Source organism: Siniperca chuatsi, linkage group LG12, assembly GCF_020085105.1.
Source record: "Siniperca chuatsi isolate FFG_IHB_CAS linkage group LG12, ASM2008510v1, whole genome shotgun sequence".
Classification (NCBI taxonomy): Eukaryota; Metazoa; Chordata; class Actinopteri; order Centrarchiformes; family Sinipercidae; genus Siniperca; species Siniperca chuatsi.
The window spans coordinates 26,294,795-26,313,519 of record NC_058053.1 but is presented as its reverse complement, the minus strand read 5'-3'; the positions used below and the strand labels follow the sequence as shown (position 1 = coordinate 26,313,519).

At 41.4% G+C, this 18,725-nt stretch overlaps 1 protein-coding gene across 1 annotated transcript in view; it reads left to right on the top strand.

The window, feature by feature from the left end:
* Positions 1 to 18,725, top strand: part of kcnh3 (potassium voltage-gated channel, subfamily H (eag-related), member 3) — a 131,864-nt gene that overhangs the window by 109,785 nt on the left and 3,354 nt on the right. Inside the window, exons 10-14 of the mRNA XM_044217331.1 lie at positions 359 to 608; positions 9,730 to 9,944; positions 16,053 to 16,309; positions 16,754 to 16,854; positions 16,964 to 17,016. Coding sequence (XP_044073266.1) covers positions 359 to 608; positions 9,730 to 9,944; positions 16,053 to 16,309; positions 16,754 to 16,854; positions 16,964 to 17,016 — 876 coding nt within the window. The remainder of the gene's footprint in view (positions 1 to 358; positions 609 to 9,729; positions 9,945 to 16,052; positions 16,310 to 16,753; positions 16,855 to 16,963; positions 17,017 to 18,725) is intronic.

The following is an 18,725-nucleotide window of genomic DNA, read 5'->3' as shown; positions in this document are numbered from 1 at the left end:
TCACATTCATAGACATTTTTCACAGCAGAAATGTTGACTTGTTATAGCAAGAAAAGCACAAGTAGAACTAATCACTGATAATTATGACTTTGTTCCAGTAGTTAATGCAATGCAATGCAGCAGTTTATAATGTTATTAGTGAAAATGTCTGCTGTGAGGAAAAAAGGCTTTATTCAGCTGTCTTTCATTCACACTTTTCCCTTTAGTCACATGTTTGAATTGAACTTACTGCTTGCAGGTAATTAAAGATGGTGGAGATTGTGAAAGGCTGTGTGGAAGCCTGCTGTTTAGTTGAATCAGCTATTACAAGTCATAGCAAAGAGCACATGTTAAATGTGAACCCTGTCTCGCTTTACAGCTACTGAAAGACTTCCCAGACGAGCTGAGGGCCGACATCGCCATGCACCTGAACAAGGAGCTGCTCCAGCTGCCCCTGTTCGAGTCGGCCAGCAGGGGCTGCCTGCGCTCCCTCTCCCTCATCATCAAGACCTCCTTCTGCGCTCCGGGCGAGTTCCTCATCCGGCAGGGAGACGCCCTGCAGGCCATCTACTTCGTCTGCTCGGGGTCCATGGAGGTCCTGAAAGACAACACTGTGCTGGCCATACTGGGTAAGTCAGAGGAACAGGATGATGGCGACAGATAGATAAGGTCACGGTCATGTACGTGTGGATCCCCAAAAGGGGCAACTTTTTCCGTTGGCTAACACTGGCATGTTTACAGTGATATCGTTCAATGTGCACTGCACCCATAAGGAGAAAAGATAAGAGTCCTGATGGGGACACAAGCAGCTATTCGGTCATTTAATTTAAATACTCAGGAGAGATATTGGAATACTGGGGAGTACATGTAAAAGCAGAGAGCATGTGCTTAAACTATTTGCTTCCTTTTTCTATTATAAGTGCCTCTACTGTATATACGTATATGCAGTATGTATCCACTTGAGTTTTTCCTTCAATATTCAAGTTATTTTCCTATTTGTTAATCACAAATTTTCAAATTAAGCTTTTAGAGAGTCATGCTGGTTACCTAATTAGACTAAAATGCAACAAAGTCGGTCTATTATTTGAAGACAATTATGTGTAAATTTGTGATACAGAATTGGATGAAAACTACACAGTACCCCCCCCCTGGCTTTGGTAGACAATTACCTGTCAAACTGAGACTTAATGACAGGATGTGGGATGATCATGCTCTGCGGGACACTGTGTTGCATAGTTAATGAAGGGGAGAATCGTAAATATGAAGAAAACTCTGACAAGAACCAGGCAAATATGTGTCGGTTTGATATGAAATGCTGTTAATGAAGTACCAACTTTGGAGAGGAAAAGCAGAGAAAGATCATCTCTCAGCTCAGTGATTACAGTTAAAATAATGTCACAGCGCTGGGTTTGGTTTCATCCAATCAGACCTGAAGAGCAACTTGATCTGAATTCGAATGGAAATTAGGCTGATGAGGGAGATGAAGGAAAGAAGGAGGAAGGAAAGGACACAACAGATGTGTGTGTGTGTGTGTGTATCAGTCAAACAACAGGGAAGGCTGAGAGAGAGCTGTTGTTTGTGCTCTGCTGCTTTAAAGAGTTATCACCATGCTTAACACACACAGAGTTGAGGCTTCACACAGTGCTGAGCCTGTGAGCTATACAGAATAATCCTTCAATCCAGTGTGCATAGAGATGTAGGAAGTCTTGCTATCAGACCTCACACATGGCATCACGTATAGCCATCGAAAGAGAGAATGAGGATGTTTGTAGGCAGATTCTGCTGTGTCTTGTTTGTGCTGCAGATAGTGCGAATAAATGAGAACGAGAAGAGGCTGGAAACTTTCAGCACATTCGCTCCCCAGGCGTCATATACATTCTGCAGATCACAGTCTCAGCTCTGCTATAGTTTTCACTGATATCTGCTGCAGATATACAGTATTCTGTACATAGATTGTAGATTGTCAGTCACATTTTTATATCAATAAACATTTGTTTTGCTGTTTAAATTCACAGTTCAACTTCTAAACAATTCATGAAAGATTTACATTTTCTGTTTGTGTGCATGTGTGTGTGTCAAGTCCTCTGACACACTAAAGGGATTATTTTACCCAACCATTTTCCCAGTAACAGATGAAGAAGTTTAGAAAAAAATGGAGATAGACAAAAGAGGGAAAGCTCGACACCTACAGAAACTCATACTTCATCAGAGGAAATTTGGAGGAAAAGGATGTTACTTTCAAGCACTTACTGGAAAATGTCCAGAGCTTTCTGTCGACTGAGGAAACTCCTCAGTTTGTGACTGAAAGTTTTGGAAAACTTCCAGTAAGTAGACTTTGTGCAGGAATTACTACTAATTCCAAAATCGGTAATTGAACCTTCAAGCTTGATGTTATGGTTTGTGTTGACGCTGCTGACTGATAAGTGATCTCTGAGTGCTGTTCCCAAACGCTGCGGTGGTGAGAGCACCTCAGCAGTGTGGTTGTCAAATATCGGGATCACTGTGTAAGTTTACTTTAAATAAGTCATGAGAGTGCATGTGCCTGTGTGAGCAGAACACAACATATTATCCAAGAACAATTTATGTTTAACAGTAAGTGCAGCTCTCAGGGTTCGCACACATCCAAGAAAACAATTTAAGTCATAGAAACATCTTTAAAATATACCAAAATAATGTGTCCTGGAAAGCAACGAGCTGCCTTGGAAAGATATGAAGGTACAACAAAACTGATCAGTGTTGTTATATAAGCTGTCATTGGAGTTGGAAGGTTTCAAAATATAATTTTTTGTCATATGTCTTCAGTGGCAGCCAGCAGCTGTAATTAGTACTCTGTTCAGAGTGAAGTAGATGTTGTGTGGGCGGCTTGCAGTTATGTTTTTTTGTAACATGCCTATATGAAATCTTAATAGTGTTATTGTGGTTTAAAATCGTTTTTAAAGACAGAGATTAAAACAAACTTTAAAACAATCGTTTTCTAAAACAAATTTTATTAAAATGTGAAACAAACTAAACATAGTGCAATAATGTCAGTGAACAAAATTAAATCTATCATATCGTAGAACCATATGTATTTTTTATAAGGATATATACTTGTTAAAATGAGTGTCCCATCTCTGCAATGACGGGCAGACACTGTACAGATTAATCCCAATTTCAACCCCGAGTTGGTCGCCCCCAAATAATTTTACAATTGGTCCAAATTTCCGCCAGACCGGCTGTCATTTGACGTGCAGTCTGAGGGGAGTGGCGATGCCTGATTAATCAAAAATCTGGCTGGACAATCTGTTGGATTTCTGGTCTGCAGTTTGAGCAGTTCCACAATCTCCCACATGGCTGCTGTCAAAAGATCCGTTATAAACTGTAGTGAGCTTGTTTTAATATTATTGGAGTTGTATTTTGCATGTCGTGGCAAAAACTGTAGTCTTTACTTTGACTGTGCTGTGATATAAAACTAATCGTTGCTGCAAAACAGACATTTTTGTCCACATCTTTCCAGCCATCTGTGGGTCCATGTTCTTTCTCTTTTTTCTCTTTGTGGTTTCCATCCAAAGTAGAAGTTACGCTGCCTTTCTCTTTTTCAACATTTATGAGGACTAGGACATCTAGGAAATTTCCAGTGAACACATCCGATGTGGGGTTTCATGTTTACATTCAGTGTGGGCACCCACGTTGTGACCAGTCGATTGTACGTTTTGGCCATGCAGAAAGGGCGCTTAAAACGCGAGTGTGAGTTAACGCAACGTACAAGATTAATAAAAAGCATGCAGTGTCTGCCCAGCTTAACACATTGAACACCCACAAATGGTGGGAGCTTTTGAACGCCCTTTGAGCCACAAAAAGAAACATTTTTGTTTAAGTGTTTAAAAATGAAATAAAGAGTGTGAACTTGGACTAGATGGCACACTGACACTGAGTTTTGATTTCATGTAACTGTGTGAGGAAAATGTGTGTGCGTCTGTGTGTTTGTTTGTGTGCGCTCTGGCATTTGTAAAATGGTGTGATCATATGTCCTCACTCACATTGGTCTCTGGAGATGTGAAGGCGGAGTTGTGTTCCAGTGAAGCCTAATATTAAACAGGACGGATTTGCAGACAGCGTGTGGGAGGAAAAACCAGAGAGTCATGCTCTGCACAGAAGCGTTTACCACAGCCACGAATATCACTACCACTATCACATTACATGTCATTTCTATACCTTAATACAAATCACACTTCATTTACTCCATTATATTCATTAATTAAAGAGGCACTGGGGTCTATTTTTCTTTCCTTTCTGCTCATTCTTTCCATATTTTTTATTCTGTTTGACAGCTGCACTTACTTGGTCCTCCGAAGGAAAACGACAGCATCAGTCATTTCAGCAAGTGCCCCAAAACAACTTATGTTTACTTTCAAGAGACAAAGCCCTCTAGCGGCTGTAGGAATTATACCATGAGCAAAGGAGGAAGTCAGGCGACACCGTTACAGAGCAACAAAGTCCACGTGTCCATTATCTTTCCCCAAACCTAACCAAGTCATTTTTGTGCCTAAACCTAGCCAAACCTTAACCATACCGATGAACAGTAATACGTAAGTAGTTAAAGGGTCAGTTCATAAAATTACCAAAAAAACCCCAAACATGTTTCCTCACGTACCACGAGTGCTATCAAGTCAAGCAGATAGTTTGGGATTTTTGTGCCGGGGTTTTGAGATATTTGTCTAAAACTGCTTCGGCCCCAATACAATGGAGGTGAATGAAGGAAAAGAATGAAAAATTACAATTTAAAAAAAACTCAACAACAACCTATTTTTAAGTCAAAAGTCTACAGCCGTGCTAGCAGCTCCGTGAGGCTGGATTTCGGCACAGCAGTGCTTTGAGCAAAATGCTAACATCAGCATGCTAACATGCTCATGTTTAGGAGGTATAATATTTATCATCTTAGTTCAGCTTGTTACCATGCTAGTTACGTTAGCTAATTAACACTAAACACAAAGTACAGCTGAGGCTGACGGGAATGTCTTTAGTTTTGCAGTTATTTGGTCATAAACCAAAGTACTGAACAAAATAAAAATTAATTTTGATCTCAAGTGCAGGGATTACCAAAGTTATTACAGTTCATGCTGAGGGGGAAATGAATTAATATATATATATATTAAGAAGTTTGATAAAAAATCTGAACTGCTGCTAACTTCTTTTGCGTTCTTTCAGCTGCAGTCAAAATGCTGCAAATCTGCAGTTCTGTCACTCGCTCTAAATGATTGGAGTATTCTGTGTCCCCATGATCTGCTCGCTGCCGTATAAGAGCCTGGCTAAACAGAGTGGATGGAGTTTACCAAACACTCCTCTCTTAATAGTCTGGTAACATCAGAAGCTAATCCCTGTGTCCCTTCAGAGATTCACTTTTTTGCGAGGTAGTTGTGTTTGCAGACACACACAGCAATTTAAGAAGAAAATTCGGAATCAGCCAACGTTTAGCAGCGAATGTTAAAGACAACCAACACTGGGGAAAAAAATCGAACAAATTAGAAATTGCGTGGTCCATCACGATGTCGCACCTGTGACAACTTAGAATGATTTGGTTAGTTGGCTGTCTCGCAGGCTGAAATCTAATTTCCTCTGGATGTGCTTAAAAGCCTTTGCAACACTAATCCAGCAAACTGGGCAAGCTTTTCTGAGGTGTGTTAGTGTGAATGTGTAACAGACAAAGTGACAGACAGAGAGATGAGGGAGAAGGGGGGAAGATGTTGTGCATGTTTGTGTGTGTGGCAAGGACAGATGTGTATGTCTCAAAAGTCAGTTTCTCAAAAGGTTAAGATATATTGAATTAATGGTCTGTACCTGCATGCCTGCATTTCTGTGTGTGTGTGTGTGTGTGTGTGTGTGTGTGTGTGTGTGACATGAAGTGGTTTTATCTTCAAATGCCAAGCCCCCAGCCCATATTTGATCTTGATCATGACACACACACACACACACACAGATCAATAGATGGAATGCGGTGCTGTGCTGGTATTAATAATGAATATATTTTACATTATTAAAGCACCTTGATTATTAATGCTGAAGTGTGGATCGAGCAGAGCTCAGCAAGCTCTTCACATCATGACCTTTACCAAGAACCTGCGTCTACAGCGTTCTTCCAGGAATTATACCGTGTCTGTGCTGATATTAAAAAGGTTCATTTCAAACTGATGGCCAGTACGTCTCACCCAAAACAAAACACGTGTGTTGTGTTAAAGTGCAACCACGCATTTAGTAAATTAGAGTCACGGCCGTAGACATTAAACCTCTTATTGCGCATCATGTAATGTTAACAAATTCTGAAACATGAACACACACTCAATCAGGCGTCCACACACACACACACACACACACACACACCAATTACAAGCATCATTTCGAGCTGGAATCCGTTTTATCAAAACTGAACTTCTCTCCCCCACAGAGATACTAACCACGGAACAGCAATGTCATGATTTAAAGACTGAAATGTATTATTTCCACCAATTAAAAACTGGTAAACGCTGCAGAGGTGCAACTTGTGCCATCCTGAGCTGCAGAGTATTTTTTCCCATGTATTCTAAGCTGCAGTTGATAATCGCTGGCTGTAGCTTGCACACTGAATGTAAGTCGGAGTTAAAGTGTCATTTGTAATGGCTATATAAAACATTTGGATCTGTGCATGAAACGTGTTGGTCCTGCGGATGATGCAGGCACCTGTAGGGCCAATCAACACCAAGACTAATTTTCTGCAAATGTCATTAAAACAGGACCAGTGATGAAACACTTAAATAAATTTGAAATTAAATTGACCTTTACTTCGACCATCACACCAAATCAGTGTAGTGTATGGAGGGATGTACTACTTAAAGTTATATTAATGGCATGTGACACAAGTAAAGAAAATGACCTTTTATTTCATTACACCCTGCTAGGCCAAGCTGCCTAATTTGTTAGCCTGGCTGGATGAAAAAAGCAGGTTTGGTGTCAGTCTGAGAAGGTAAGACTTCATTATGGTGCCCCCGTTAGGCCTGTAATATAGCTGCTGTGCTACAGTGTGAAGATCTTCCCAACAAGTCATTTTAGTTTTTTTCAAAAGAAGACTAGTGATGTATGAAACATCTGCTGAAATTGCACAGAACAAGTTTTTGTTCCCTGCCCTCGTCTTTTTCACCCATACTCAGGCACACAGATACAGACACACTGAAGACGAGACAAATACACACTCATAAATGTCACTTTCAAGTATTCATCTCCTGCCAAGTTTAACATTTTGCTGCGATTATGAGCAAATCCTATCCCTGACGCTGCTGTCGCTCTTGGCTCCATTGCCACCCATCATCTCTGTGACAAAAGACAATTGGAGCTGAACTGTGGTGGGGGGGTGGGAATGGAAATAAGTGGAGGAGCAGAAGTGTGAGTGATGTGAAAAAGACAGACAGACGGAGCATGTGAAGAGCCCATCACGCCAAATGAAGTAGAGGCACAGATGGGATTGGTTCGGAGGAGGGGGTACAGGGCCATCACCAATAGCTGCTGTTGCTCACATGACATGCTCCAAGCTCCTGCTCACCCCACCCATCCATTTCTTCTCAATCAACCCATGCCAGTCTGCAGCCACCCCCACACTGGGTCCCTCCTGGTCACCTTTTTTTCCCCCCTTGTTTCCTTCATCTTCTCACCCTCCCTCTTTTCAGTCCTCCTCCACACTCCATCACCCATTTTAGGTCCCTGCTCGCCCCTGCCCTGCCTCCCTCCATCTTGCCTCCGTTCCCTCTCTGCTTGTTTTTCTCCAGCCCCCTCTCTGTTCTGTTCTCAGCTGTGTGGCTGTGCAGCCCCGAAGCAGTCTTTGTTTGACTTTTTCCCTTTTTTCCTAATACTGCAGGGGGCTTTGTCTGTCAAAAGCCTCACAAATTAATGTTGCCCCATATAGACCATAATACATTTCCATTTTCTTTTTGACATCATGCTTTGTTCTCAGTTAATAATCCTTATGAAAATACTGCATAGATATACTGTATGTTTATATACTGTTGAAGAATAAAGGGGTATGACGAATAATAACTTGAACAGGACTGCTGTGATCTTCGATAACACCCTAGTTTTGTTTCTTTCTGTGGTTTAGTTGTTCTGTGAAATACCAACAGGCAGATTCTCTGCATTGTATTTACTGACAAAACCCTCCTCTTCATCAGGGTTTTCAAAAATAATCCTCTCAAACACAATTTCCTTTAAAAGAAATAGTGGATGGTGCCCATAATTCTTTCTGAAAAATAATCATCTGTACAGTGGCTGAAGGTGAGCCTGAAGAAAAATGTCTCTCACTGCAATGATGCATTTAAAAAGAGTTAAAGAACTTGAAATTGTTGCATACAATCCAGTTATATATATATATATATATATATATATATATATATATATATATATATATATATATATATATATATATATTAAAGGAGTATTCCAGCAATCTAGTATTGCACTTCCATAAGGTTGGAGGACTCACAAGAGACCAATTAAAAGAAGAAAAAATCAGAAAGAAGCAGAAGCTGAGATAATATATGATGAGAAAATAAGTGGATGCACACTTCCAATAAAGCAACTCAACAGAGTCTCTTTGTTAGACTAGTGTCAAAAATAACTCAAAGCTCCTTCAGAGCCACAGCCGACAAGCCTGATAATCAGACTGTAATGCCATTTTGTTTTTACTCCATTATTCACTCCACCATCACGTTCATGTTAGCCGATGTCTGTTAGGTGTTTGGATACGTCAGTGGAGACTGATGTATTCGTCCCATCAACGTCTGTTTCAGTCATTGTAAAAACTGCGTTAGAGGTTGCTAGGAGCAGTTAACTTTTGTCATGTCACTTACACTTCAATTGCCTTCATCTCTTATTCATCAACCGCTTTCTGCACTTACATGTCAAATGACCATCCACTGTATTCATCTGCTCAATTTATCAGTGCTTGTAGTTATACTGAATCTTCAACTCCTTTCAGCACTTTCACTTCCACCGATACCAAACTTCATTCAGTGCTTCCACTTTAACTGCCATTTCAGCTTCTTTCACTAATTGTATTTTGACTGCCATTTTAAATGTATAAACTGCCAATTTCTACCTACGAGCACACTTTCTGTAATTTGACTTACAACAATCTGTATAGCTTTGGCGATCTTATAAATGCCATTTGTGTGGCAATTTTTCTGTCCCCATTTTTCTGGATCTGGCACAAAGCTTTGAGTGGAAACATTGAGCACAACACCATCGCTATTTGAATCGCTGCAAAAACATGAGATGTGTGCAGCAATTCAGAGGTCTGGGACCAAGCTAACATGAGACATGCAACAGTTTTCACAGGCCAGGAGTTCCCCCCGTTTGCATGTTTCTTAACCGCCAAACACAACAGGCCAACTCTGACTTTCAGGAATACTAACAACTATTCAATGCTGCTTTGTGCAGGTAGTATAACTTTATAAAAAGTTAAGTCTAACAATGGTACATTAAACATACAATCCAACACATTCTCCCGCCCGTTCTTGTTGAAATGACTTTCCAGGTCCATTCCTTTGATCCTCTGTCTCTGATGATCTGCAGCTCAGACAGTCTGTGTGTTTCATTTATTTAACCAACTTCAATGATTCCCTCAGGTGGAGACAGTTAGTGAAAATATACTCACTCTAATTTACTGCTTCAAAGACATAAATGTGTCTTTCTGCATGTCTGTGTGTTTGTCTTACACCTGTCTCTATGTCGGTGCACCCCCCCCCCCAGGTAAAGGAGATCTGATTGGCTCTGACTCCCTCACGAAGGAACAGGTGATCAAGACCAACGCCAACGTCAAGGCCCTGACCTACTGTGACCTGCAGTATATCAGCCTCAAGGGCCTCCGTGAGGTCCTCCGACTCTACCCCGAGTACGCCCAGAAGTTCATCAGCGAGATTCAACATGACCTCACGTACAATCTGCGAGAGGGCCACGGGGCTGATGTGAGTACACACAGTAATGTAGAGTGCTGAAGGACAGAGAGTAATACCCACGGATTTAAGAGTTGTGAATGAATTGTTTGTGTGTTTTTATGTTTACACTGCCCCCTTGTGGACATGGGCTTTCCAGCGGATAATGGGGTTCTTTGTATCACAGCTAAATTAAATTTAAAAGATTTCTGCCTTATTTAGATTTTTAATAATCTTTTATACTGATTGTGTGATAATTTTAATTATATAAATTATATAAATCTATGATCATGTAACTATCAACCAACTGAGGACTAGGAAGGAGTAGTTTTGTCACTTTATCACAACCTCCTGCTGTTCGGAGAGGTATTCAGAGGCTAACGTGTCTGGGGATGGATGTGTACCGCGTCGACAAAAAATGGTGAAGTAAACAGTCAAAGAAAGGTATGCAGGTGGCATCAGGACTGTCTAGATAGTTTATATTTATAAATGCACATAGGCACAGTCGACATCATACAACTTCGGCAGAGTATTGCTGCCACTATGACAAAAAATATGTTATAATGTGAAACTTTTCACCTTTTTCATGTCATAACAAGATATTTTCCACGTTATTATGACATTCTTGTTATTACTAGATACCAAATGAGTCCGTTTTTACAAGAAACGTTTCTTGTAATAACGTGTCACTTTATCTCGTTATATCACAAAACTTTCTCAGTACTTCTCAAAATCAACTTATCTCATTGAAACAAACATAATCATAATATCATATCTTAATATGATAGGTTGGTATGTTGTTATAACAAGAAACTTATATGTACGTGTCTCTTCTTTGCCTGGGGAGACTATAGCCTAGAGCAATCATATGACATGACTGTGTAACGTGCTGATCTGGACATGTGGCAGGGTGTTTTTATGTATTATGGCTGTGGGTTGCTTTCGTTTTGTTTCTGCGCCAATGTGTAATCATTGTGTGCGGATTCGTTGTCAGTGATTGTCAACAACCAGACTACGACTCGGTACAGGTCAGTGCAGAGTTGACTGACGAGAATGGACATCTCCTACCTACCCAGCCACCGCCACCTCCTGACAGCACGAGAAATACGCAAAAGGCCAGATACAGTAACTGACATTACGGGTGACGGTGCACTTAAAGGTGAATTCGGTTCAGCACCTCTCTCTCTCATCAGCACCAATGCTGAGTGTCCCAACATCAGTCCAAGGCCTGCTTACCCTTCATGACCACATACTGCACCTCATGAGGATATATGTCTATGTTTCAATGTATGCAGCCAACTGAATAACCTAAAATATTCAGTGTATCCATCACCACCTCCGCCCGGACCAGAGACTGAACACTGCTTGGGTTGTTAATTTCCACACATTTAGTTACTCTGGACAAAACATATTTACTAACCCCTCTAAAAGTTGCCTGTAGATGTGAGTGTGAGTGTGATTGTCTGTGTCAGCACTGTGACAGACTGGTGACCCATGTCGCTCCAATCTCTCGATCTTGTTTTAACACCATATGGAAGTTTCTTGTTATAACAACATACCAACTTATTATGTTATAATGAGATACAAGATGTGACAATGAGAAACAAGAAAAGTTTCTCATAACGACAAACTGAGCAAATATTTTTTAGTCCTGGTATGATGATGACTGTGCCTATGTGCATTATCTACCATTTATCTACCATCTACAGACAGTCACCTGCATACCTTTCTTTCATATCATGGTGGCAGCAATACGCTGCCGTATACAACCCACCAGATCAGTCACACCACTCCCTGTGCAGAAGTGCAAATCGAAAATGAAATTGTATATGATGCTAATGGGTAGCCTGAGGAGACCCTCACCTTAAGGTGCATGACCTATTCACCACTACTTTAAAATTCACACACGCATCTGTGCACACATCACAATTTGACAAGCCTTGAAGTGCTTTTTCTTAACTACTGACATCAAACACACGAGCACACAGGCTGCGCCTTTGGCTGGTGCAGCAGCAGCAGAGGGAGCAAAACATAGGGACAAGAATAGCTCAGTGCTGCTGTTTTGAAGCTGTCCTGTTGCTAAAAATAGTGCGGGGGTGGGTGGGTGGGGGGGAGTACGGGATGTCCCTGACTGGCTCAGTCCCCCGCAGCTGCTGCTAAGATTGGATCCTGCTCGATATAAATAGCTCAGCCAGCCGAGGAGAAGAGGCAGGAGGAGAAGGAGAGACCAAAGGGAGGGGGAACCTTCTCATTTTCTGTTTTGCTCTTCCTCAATTCCTCCTTTTCCACTGCAGTGCCGTTTGTTTCTCCAAGGCACAGCACACTTACTGCAGGGTGCAATTGTGCAAATGTGTGCACATATCAGTGTGTGTCTGTAGTAGTATCAAGAGGATTCACGATTCCAGATGCACAAGCTGCTGCCCATATCTTTGGTCTGGGTTGCAGATGTCCATCCTGGTTATGTATGCAAAACCTTCCTGGTACCAGCAGCCCAGGAAAGTGTGTTTACTTATATTTGCAAGACAAGACTGCTGGAAAATAGGGGGGAAAAAAGCCTGCACATATCTGGCACCTCCTTGCTCAGTAAACCGATACTTCGAGAGGCAATCTCAAAGGATGAATAATAATGTTCATCACAACAAAAAAGAGACATGTTCACCGGTGTAGACTTAAGATTAAAAAAAACAACAAGAAAAGATGAGGGAAAGCAGGAATTTAAAAATTAGGGTACCAAATGTGGAAAGGGTTTACTAAGAAGGTAAAAGATTTTGTCAGAATAAGATGCGAAAGAAAAGATCTATCATCTCAGTGGTGGTTGTGTTTTCAGTGTCCCTCCCTGCTGATTCACATGACTGACAGTCGTGACCCCAGAGCCTTTGGTGAAACATTTTGATGTGCAGGAGCAACCAGTCGTTTGGGTGCACTGAGCTGTGCTACAGAAAGAGGGGGGTATTACAGATTGTTTTGGTACCCCGTGTTCTTGTGCTGTTCAATCTCTGCACCAGAAACATGACCTGCACCTGTAGCAGAAACACACACACACACACACACACACACACACACTGCTGCACCAAAAATAAGACAAAGAGCACCTAGTTCATTCTTGTCCTTGCAAGCACACACACAGCGTACATACATCCACTTACATGCGTGCCTGCACTCAGATTTCTGCATACGCCCTGACTCGATCACACATACATGATGCGAATGCAAACTTCAGTACACCCACGTGCTCACACACAGACAAGCACACAGCGACCCGCGGCAAGTGCACACTTATCACGCCCCCGCATCGCAGAGCGCTCCTTGGTTTCCTCCGGAGCAGGGAGCTAAGATTAGAACAAGAGAGCTAAAAATACATTAGGGTGGCATGGGAGGGAGGATGGAGGGGGTTGGCTGAGAGGAGGGCAGTGGGGAGGAGGGGGGGAGTATGCTGAGCAGGCAGGGATGGAGGGAGAATAGAGACTTGATTAAAGGGAGAGGAGAGAGAGTGAGGCTCGGAGTGGGAGAGAGCAGGGGAAAAGGGAAAGCAGAGGGGCGTTGGCTTGTCTGCGATGATGAGATCTGAAATACATTCATTACTCACTGCACCAGTCATTCTATGTCGGGGCATGAGTGATGTTATTATTTTGACGGCAGTTGAGGGGGATGCAATGTATACTGTCATCACGGAAACTGTTGTTTTTAAAGTAGATGTAATGCATTTGTTTGAACGAGTAGGTAAAGTCAGACACCGTAATCATTGTTTCTTAGACACAGTGCGTAAGCAGAAAGACTCTTCCTCACTCTTTTATTGTTCTATTTTCTCTTCATCATTGGAAACTAAACAACTGCGTCCTGAGTCTTTGCTGGGTCTCTGTAAATAATATTATAAAGTGTTCGGTCTAGACCTGCTCTATAGGAAAAGTGCAATGAGATAACTTCTGTTATGAATTAGCGCTACATAAATAAAACTGAATTGAACTGAGTGCCAAGGCCGAAGCTACCATTCAGGATCACAGGTTTCTGGGGATGTTGGGGGTTTAATGACCTAGCAGTTCTCCTACACACAAATTACACATTGATTCCTTATTCCATATTACACATTATAATCCTGGGAGTGTGAAAAAGCACTATATAGAGAGAAAATATATAAAAACATACCAGTTACATGAATTAATGAAAATATTACAGACTTTTTTTGGTGGGGACTTAAGACTCCTCACCTCAGGATATCTAAAAAGCTGGTTACGGCCCTGCTACAAGCAGTATAAGACATTCAGGGACAAGTCACTGACTGGTCCTATTAACCTTAAGTCACACCAACATACTTATACACGCCAAACATCCAGACACTTCTGTTATGATAAATTAAAAATGTCTTTTCTGCTCTTGTTTTCTCACTAGCTTGTGCTGTTGTAACTTGCACATCTTCTCGTTCTCCTGTTTTGTTTAGCTAGTCATTTCTGGAAGTTTCAGCGACCCAGCATCAACACTGAAGTCAGCCTAAATTATTCAATTCATAAGCAGGGACATAGCTGATGGGGAACAGGGACGAGTGTAACTGCCGGGGGAGTGTGTGTGTGTGTGTGTGTGTGTGTGTCTGCTCGGGAGAAAGTGATGAGGAAAAGTCAGACGCAGCAGTCTGTATTAAATGTAGCATGACAGGCTTCTTTCTGCAGACTGGCAAAGTTGGAGGCAAAACAATATTCACTCAATACAAAATAAGAAATAATTAGATAATAAAATAGAATAAAAATAATTGAACTAGTGACTATTCGCTCCTCCATTTCTCTTTCTGATTTTTCTCGAACATTTCCCCATCTGACACAATCCCTCAAGGGTGACAGGAAAAGTTTGGAAACATGGCTCAGGCTCTTGATGTCCTTATGAGTAGTTGCTTGTAATGTCAGCAACCTAAGAAATGAAACTTAGATTACTGTTGTTGCATTTTAAAGTCACAACTGTAAATTCATAAAGTCTGCAAATGGAGGAACACAGTTTAGTAGCCGCTCTACTCTACATTGCAGTGCATGTTGCAGTCTGTACACAGTTTGTCTGTGTCAAGTCAAGTCATTATGGCCCGATATCACAAATCACAAATTTGCCTGAAGGTGCTTTACAATCTGTACCGCATACGACACCCTCTGTCCTTAGACCCTCGATTCAGATGAGGAAAAACTCTGGAGACATATTGGGGTTATTTATGAATAAGTAATATTTCATTCTTCATATGTCAATAGACACAAAAGCAAAACAGATTGCAGCACCAGAAAATAAATCATAAAATACTAATAATAAGGCATCCACACATCTCAGCCAATACGGTGTAGTCCCTCATTCGTCCAGGAGTTTTCCATCGTAGAAAAGGTTTCGGTCGTAGTCATCTGGACACTGTTTTCAGAATCAAGACGTTTCGGCTCCCATCCGGAAGTCATTCTCAATTGTGAAAATGGTCTGAGAACTCAGACACAGAGTAGCTTAAATTTCTGAGTTCTCAGACCATTTTCACAATTGAGAATGACTTCCGGATGGGAGCCGAAACGTCTTGATTCTGAAAACAGCGTCCAGATGACTACGACTGAAACCTTTTCTACCATCTCAGCCAATGTTTAATTTTCACCAGGATCTTGAATAGTACACTAACATTTAAATATTTCCTATGCAAAAATCCAAAAACTAGCAGCAATAATAATAATGACACAAAGGCAAAAATTCCCAAAAATTGAGATATTGGATTGTCTTGTGAGGATTTGAAACCTCAAAGAGCATATACCAACACCCAGGAATAAAATCTGTCTGACATCACCTCTACACTTCAGCAACATAAAGGAGCTCAAAAATCTTCAAAAAAAGAAACATGATAATTGATGAAGGAATATCCTAAACGTTTGCTCACTGAACTGAAGTAGAATAAATACAGTACATCAAATATTTTCTGTTCACTGGAAGAAAAGGTACAAACTCTTGTGTGTGTCTGCCGCCCACTGGTACAAACATGTCACTACGCTCTATTTACATTACATTATTTACATACCAACATTGTGAGTCTGATGCAGCTGTGATCAAAACAACAATCTGTTGCTGTCAGTGACAACACGTGGCTCATATCGTTTCAATGTGACTATATTCAAATTTTTGCTCATCCTCTCTGTCTCTTAGGTGGACTGGGAAAGTAACGGCAGCTTGGTGAAGAAGCTGCCGTCGATCCGTGAGGATGAGGAGGGTGACGAGGAGCAGAACTCGGTGTCCCGTGCTCCTCGCTCCCCGTTGCGTCTCAGCAGGGGGCTCAGCTCGCCCCTGCGCTCCCCTCTGCTGCCACCCAGGCCGTTCCGTGCTCCGGCCGAGCATTCCCGCCCCACCACCCTGCAGATACCAGTGGTCAGCTTCAGCAGCGTGCCGCCTGAACTCAGCCCCAGGTAACACACACACACACACACACACACACACACACACACACACACACACACACACACAGATTGCTGAAAAAGAAGGAGTAGCAGTTGACGCTGCAGCATAGCTGTCTGGCTGCCATGGTAACCGGTAGGGCACAGTGCTGGTGGATCACATGGGGCCTGGCTGCTGTTGGAGGGTGTACAGGCTTTCACACTGTAGGATGATGTGTGCACATGGAAAGCAAATGTGTCCATGTGTGCACCGAGATTAGTGACACCCTGTCTGCTGTGCAGTGGTGTGTGAACAAAAGCTGCTGATAGAGGGCTTTTTATGTTGGAATGAAAATACTGCACAGCCAACACAGAAGCGTACTGTAATTAGGGCTCTTTCTGTGTTTTTCTTCTCATCTGATTTACATTCCTCTCCTGTGCTCTTTTTCTTACTTTTAATCCCTCTTTTCTGCATAGATTCGTGGACGGCATTGAAACGGAGAGCAATTCCACCTCGTCACAGAAGTTTGAGTTCAGTCCCGGCCAGTCACCTGCAGCCCCGCCCTCCCCATACCCCGGTAACGCACACGCAATCACACACGCGGAGGAGTATTTAGCCTCTCTCTCTGAAGAATAGTTTTTTCTGTCGGATTAATGTTCATGCATGTTTGTTTGTGTTGTGTGTAGGGATCCGGGAGCACTCTGAGATCAAGCAGTGTGTGTCTAAATTGACTGAGGAGGTGAGTGTTGATACATGATGATGATGATGATGATGCCTGTTTACACATCTAGTTATTATCTCTGCAAAGGAGCTTTGTTTGTTTGTCTGTTAGTCAGCAGATTACTTAATAAACAATGGAACACATTTCATTGCAATTGGCCTTTTGGGCAGTGTAATTAAGGTGTAAATAATAAAATTAATGATGGCTGAATTCCATTTAGCTGCTTCAGGTTCAGGGTCCTGGTCTTGAACATGCTGGCTTAATGCCATACTGTCATGGCTGACTGGGGCACTTGAATAGAACAGAGGCATCATTAATGTCGTTAGTAACACCTGTGCTTTTCCTACAGTGACAAGTCAAAATGTCTGCTGTGAGAAAGGCCTGATCGGTGGAAGGTTATGCAACGGGCTGAGAAAAAACAGATTGGTTTTAGGTGTAAATAGCTTCACCATGTGGCCATTTATCAAGCACTTTTCATTCGACTCTTAACTCTTTAACTGTGAGGTATAAAAGCACAATTAGTCCCATTTCTACCTAAAAGTATTGTTGATCATACGAATTCATCCATTCTTCACCTAATTTAGTGCTGTACATAAAATATTTAGGTGAGCCCAAAATGTTTTTAATTTCTTTTATAATAAACCACACCTCTTTGATTGGTATACAAATTCTTCAACATGGGGCCTGTTTGACATTTGCCATTACCCTAGAACACACCATGCAATTGCAACCAAGTTTAGTTGACAGCTATACACATCTGCTCCGAGCAATCCAGCAAAATGCTGTGGTGGAAATCAACTAGGTACATTTACTCAAGTGCTTGGAGTATTTCCATTTTGTGCTGCTCTCTACTTCTACTTCACTACATTTCAGAGGGAAATATTGTACTTTTTACTTCACTACATTAATATGACAGCAGTGACATAGTTTGTAGCTGCTTTTCAGATTTTACCAAAAAAAAGATACACTTAAGATAAAATACAACATATTGTTAAACCAGTGGTTTCCAACCTACTTGTGACCCCTTACAAAAAAAAACTTTTCAGATGTCTGAGTTGTTGAACACTTCTACCAAAGACACAACGTCTCACATGCTTCCATTTTAATAACTGTTCAAGGCGCAAAGAGGTAAAATTATCCAATATTTCACAAAAAAAGCAAAGCTGAGATAAAAGTCTAGTTTTGTTCTTCTTCCCTGCCCCTTTAATCATCTCAGGACCCCACAGATTTGTCTTGTGACATTTAGGAGGGGACGCGATCCCTAGGTGGGGAACCACTGGACTACATTACTGACTGTTTATGAAGTTGTTAAAACTAGCTCCACATTGTCCAACTACAACAGTAAAATGTTACTATTGATGCATCAGTATTTACAATCTAATAATGTAATATATTAATGTCACACCCACCAGGGCTGATTTTCTGCAGAATGAGTACTTTTACTTTTGATACTTTAAATATGCTTTTCTGGTAATAATTGTGCACTTTTACTTACTGGAATTACTGGAACTAGGATTTTCAATGCCTGACTCTTACTTATAATGAAGCATTTTTCCGTTGTTGTACCATTACCTTTACTTAAGTAAAAGATCGGAGTACTTCTTCCAATTCTGGCAAAATGTGATGGCTTTTCACCTATAGATCGCAACATGAACCATTAAAATGTCAATAACTCGGTGGTGATACATCTGACTCCCTTGAAATTTTGCACTAAAGTTTGCATCCTT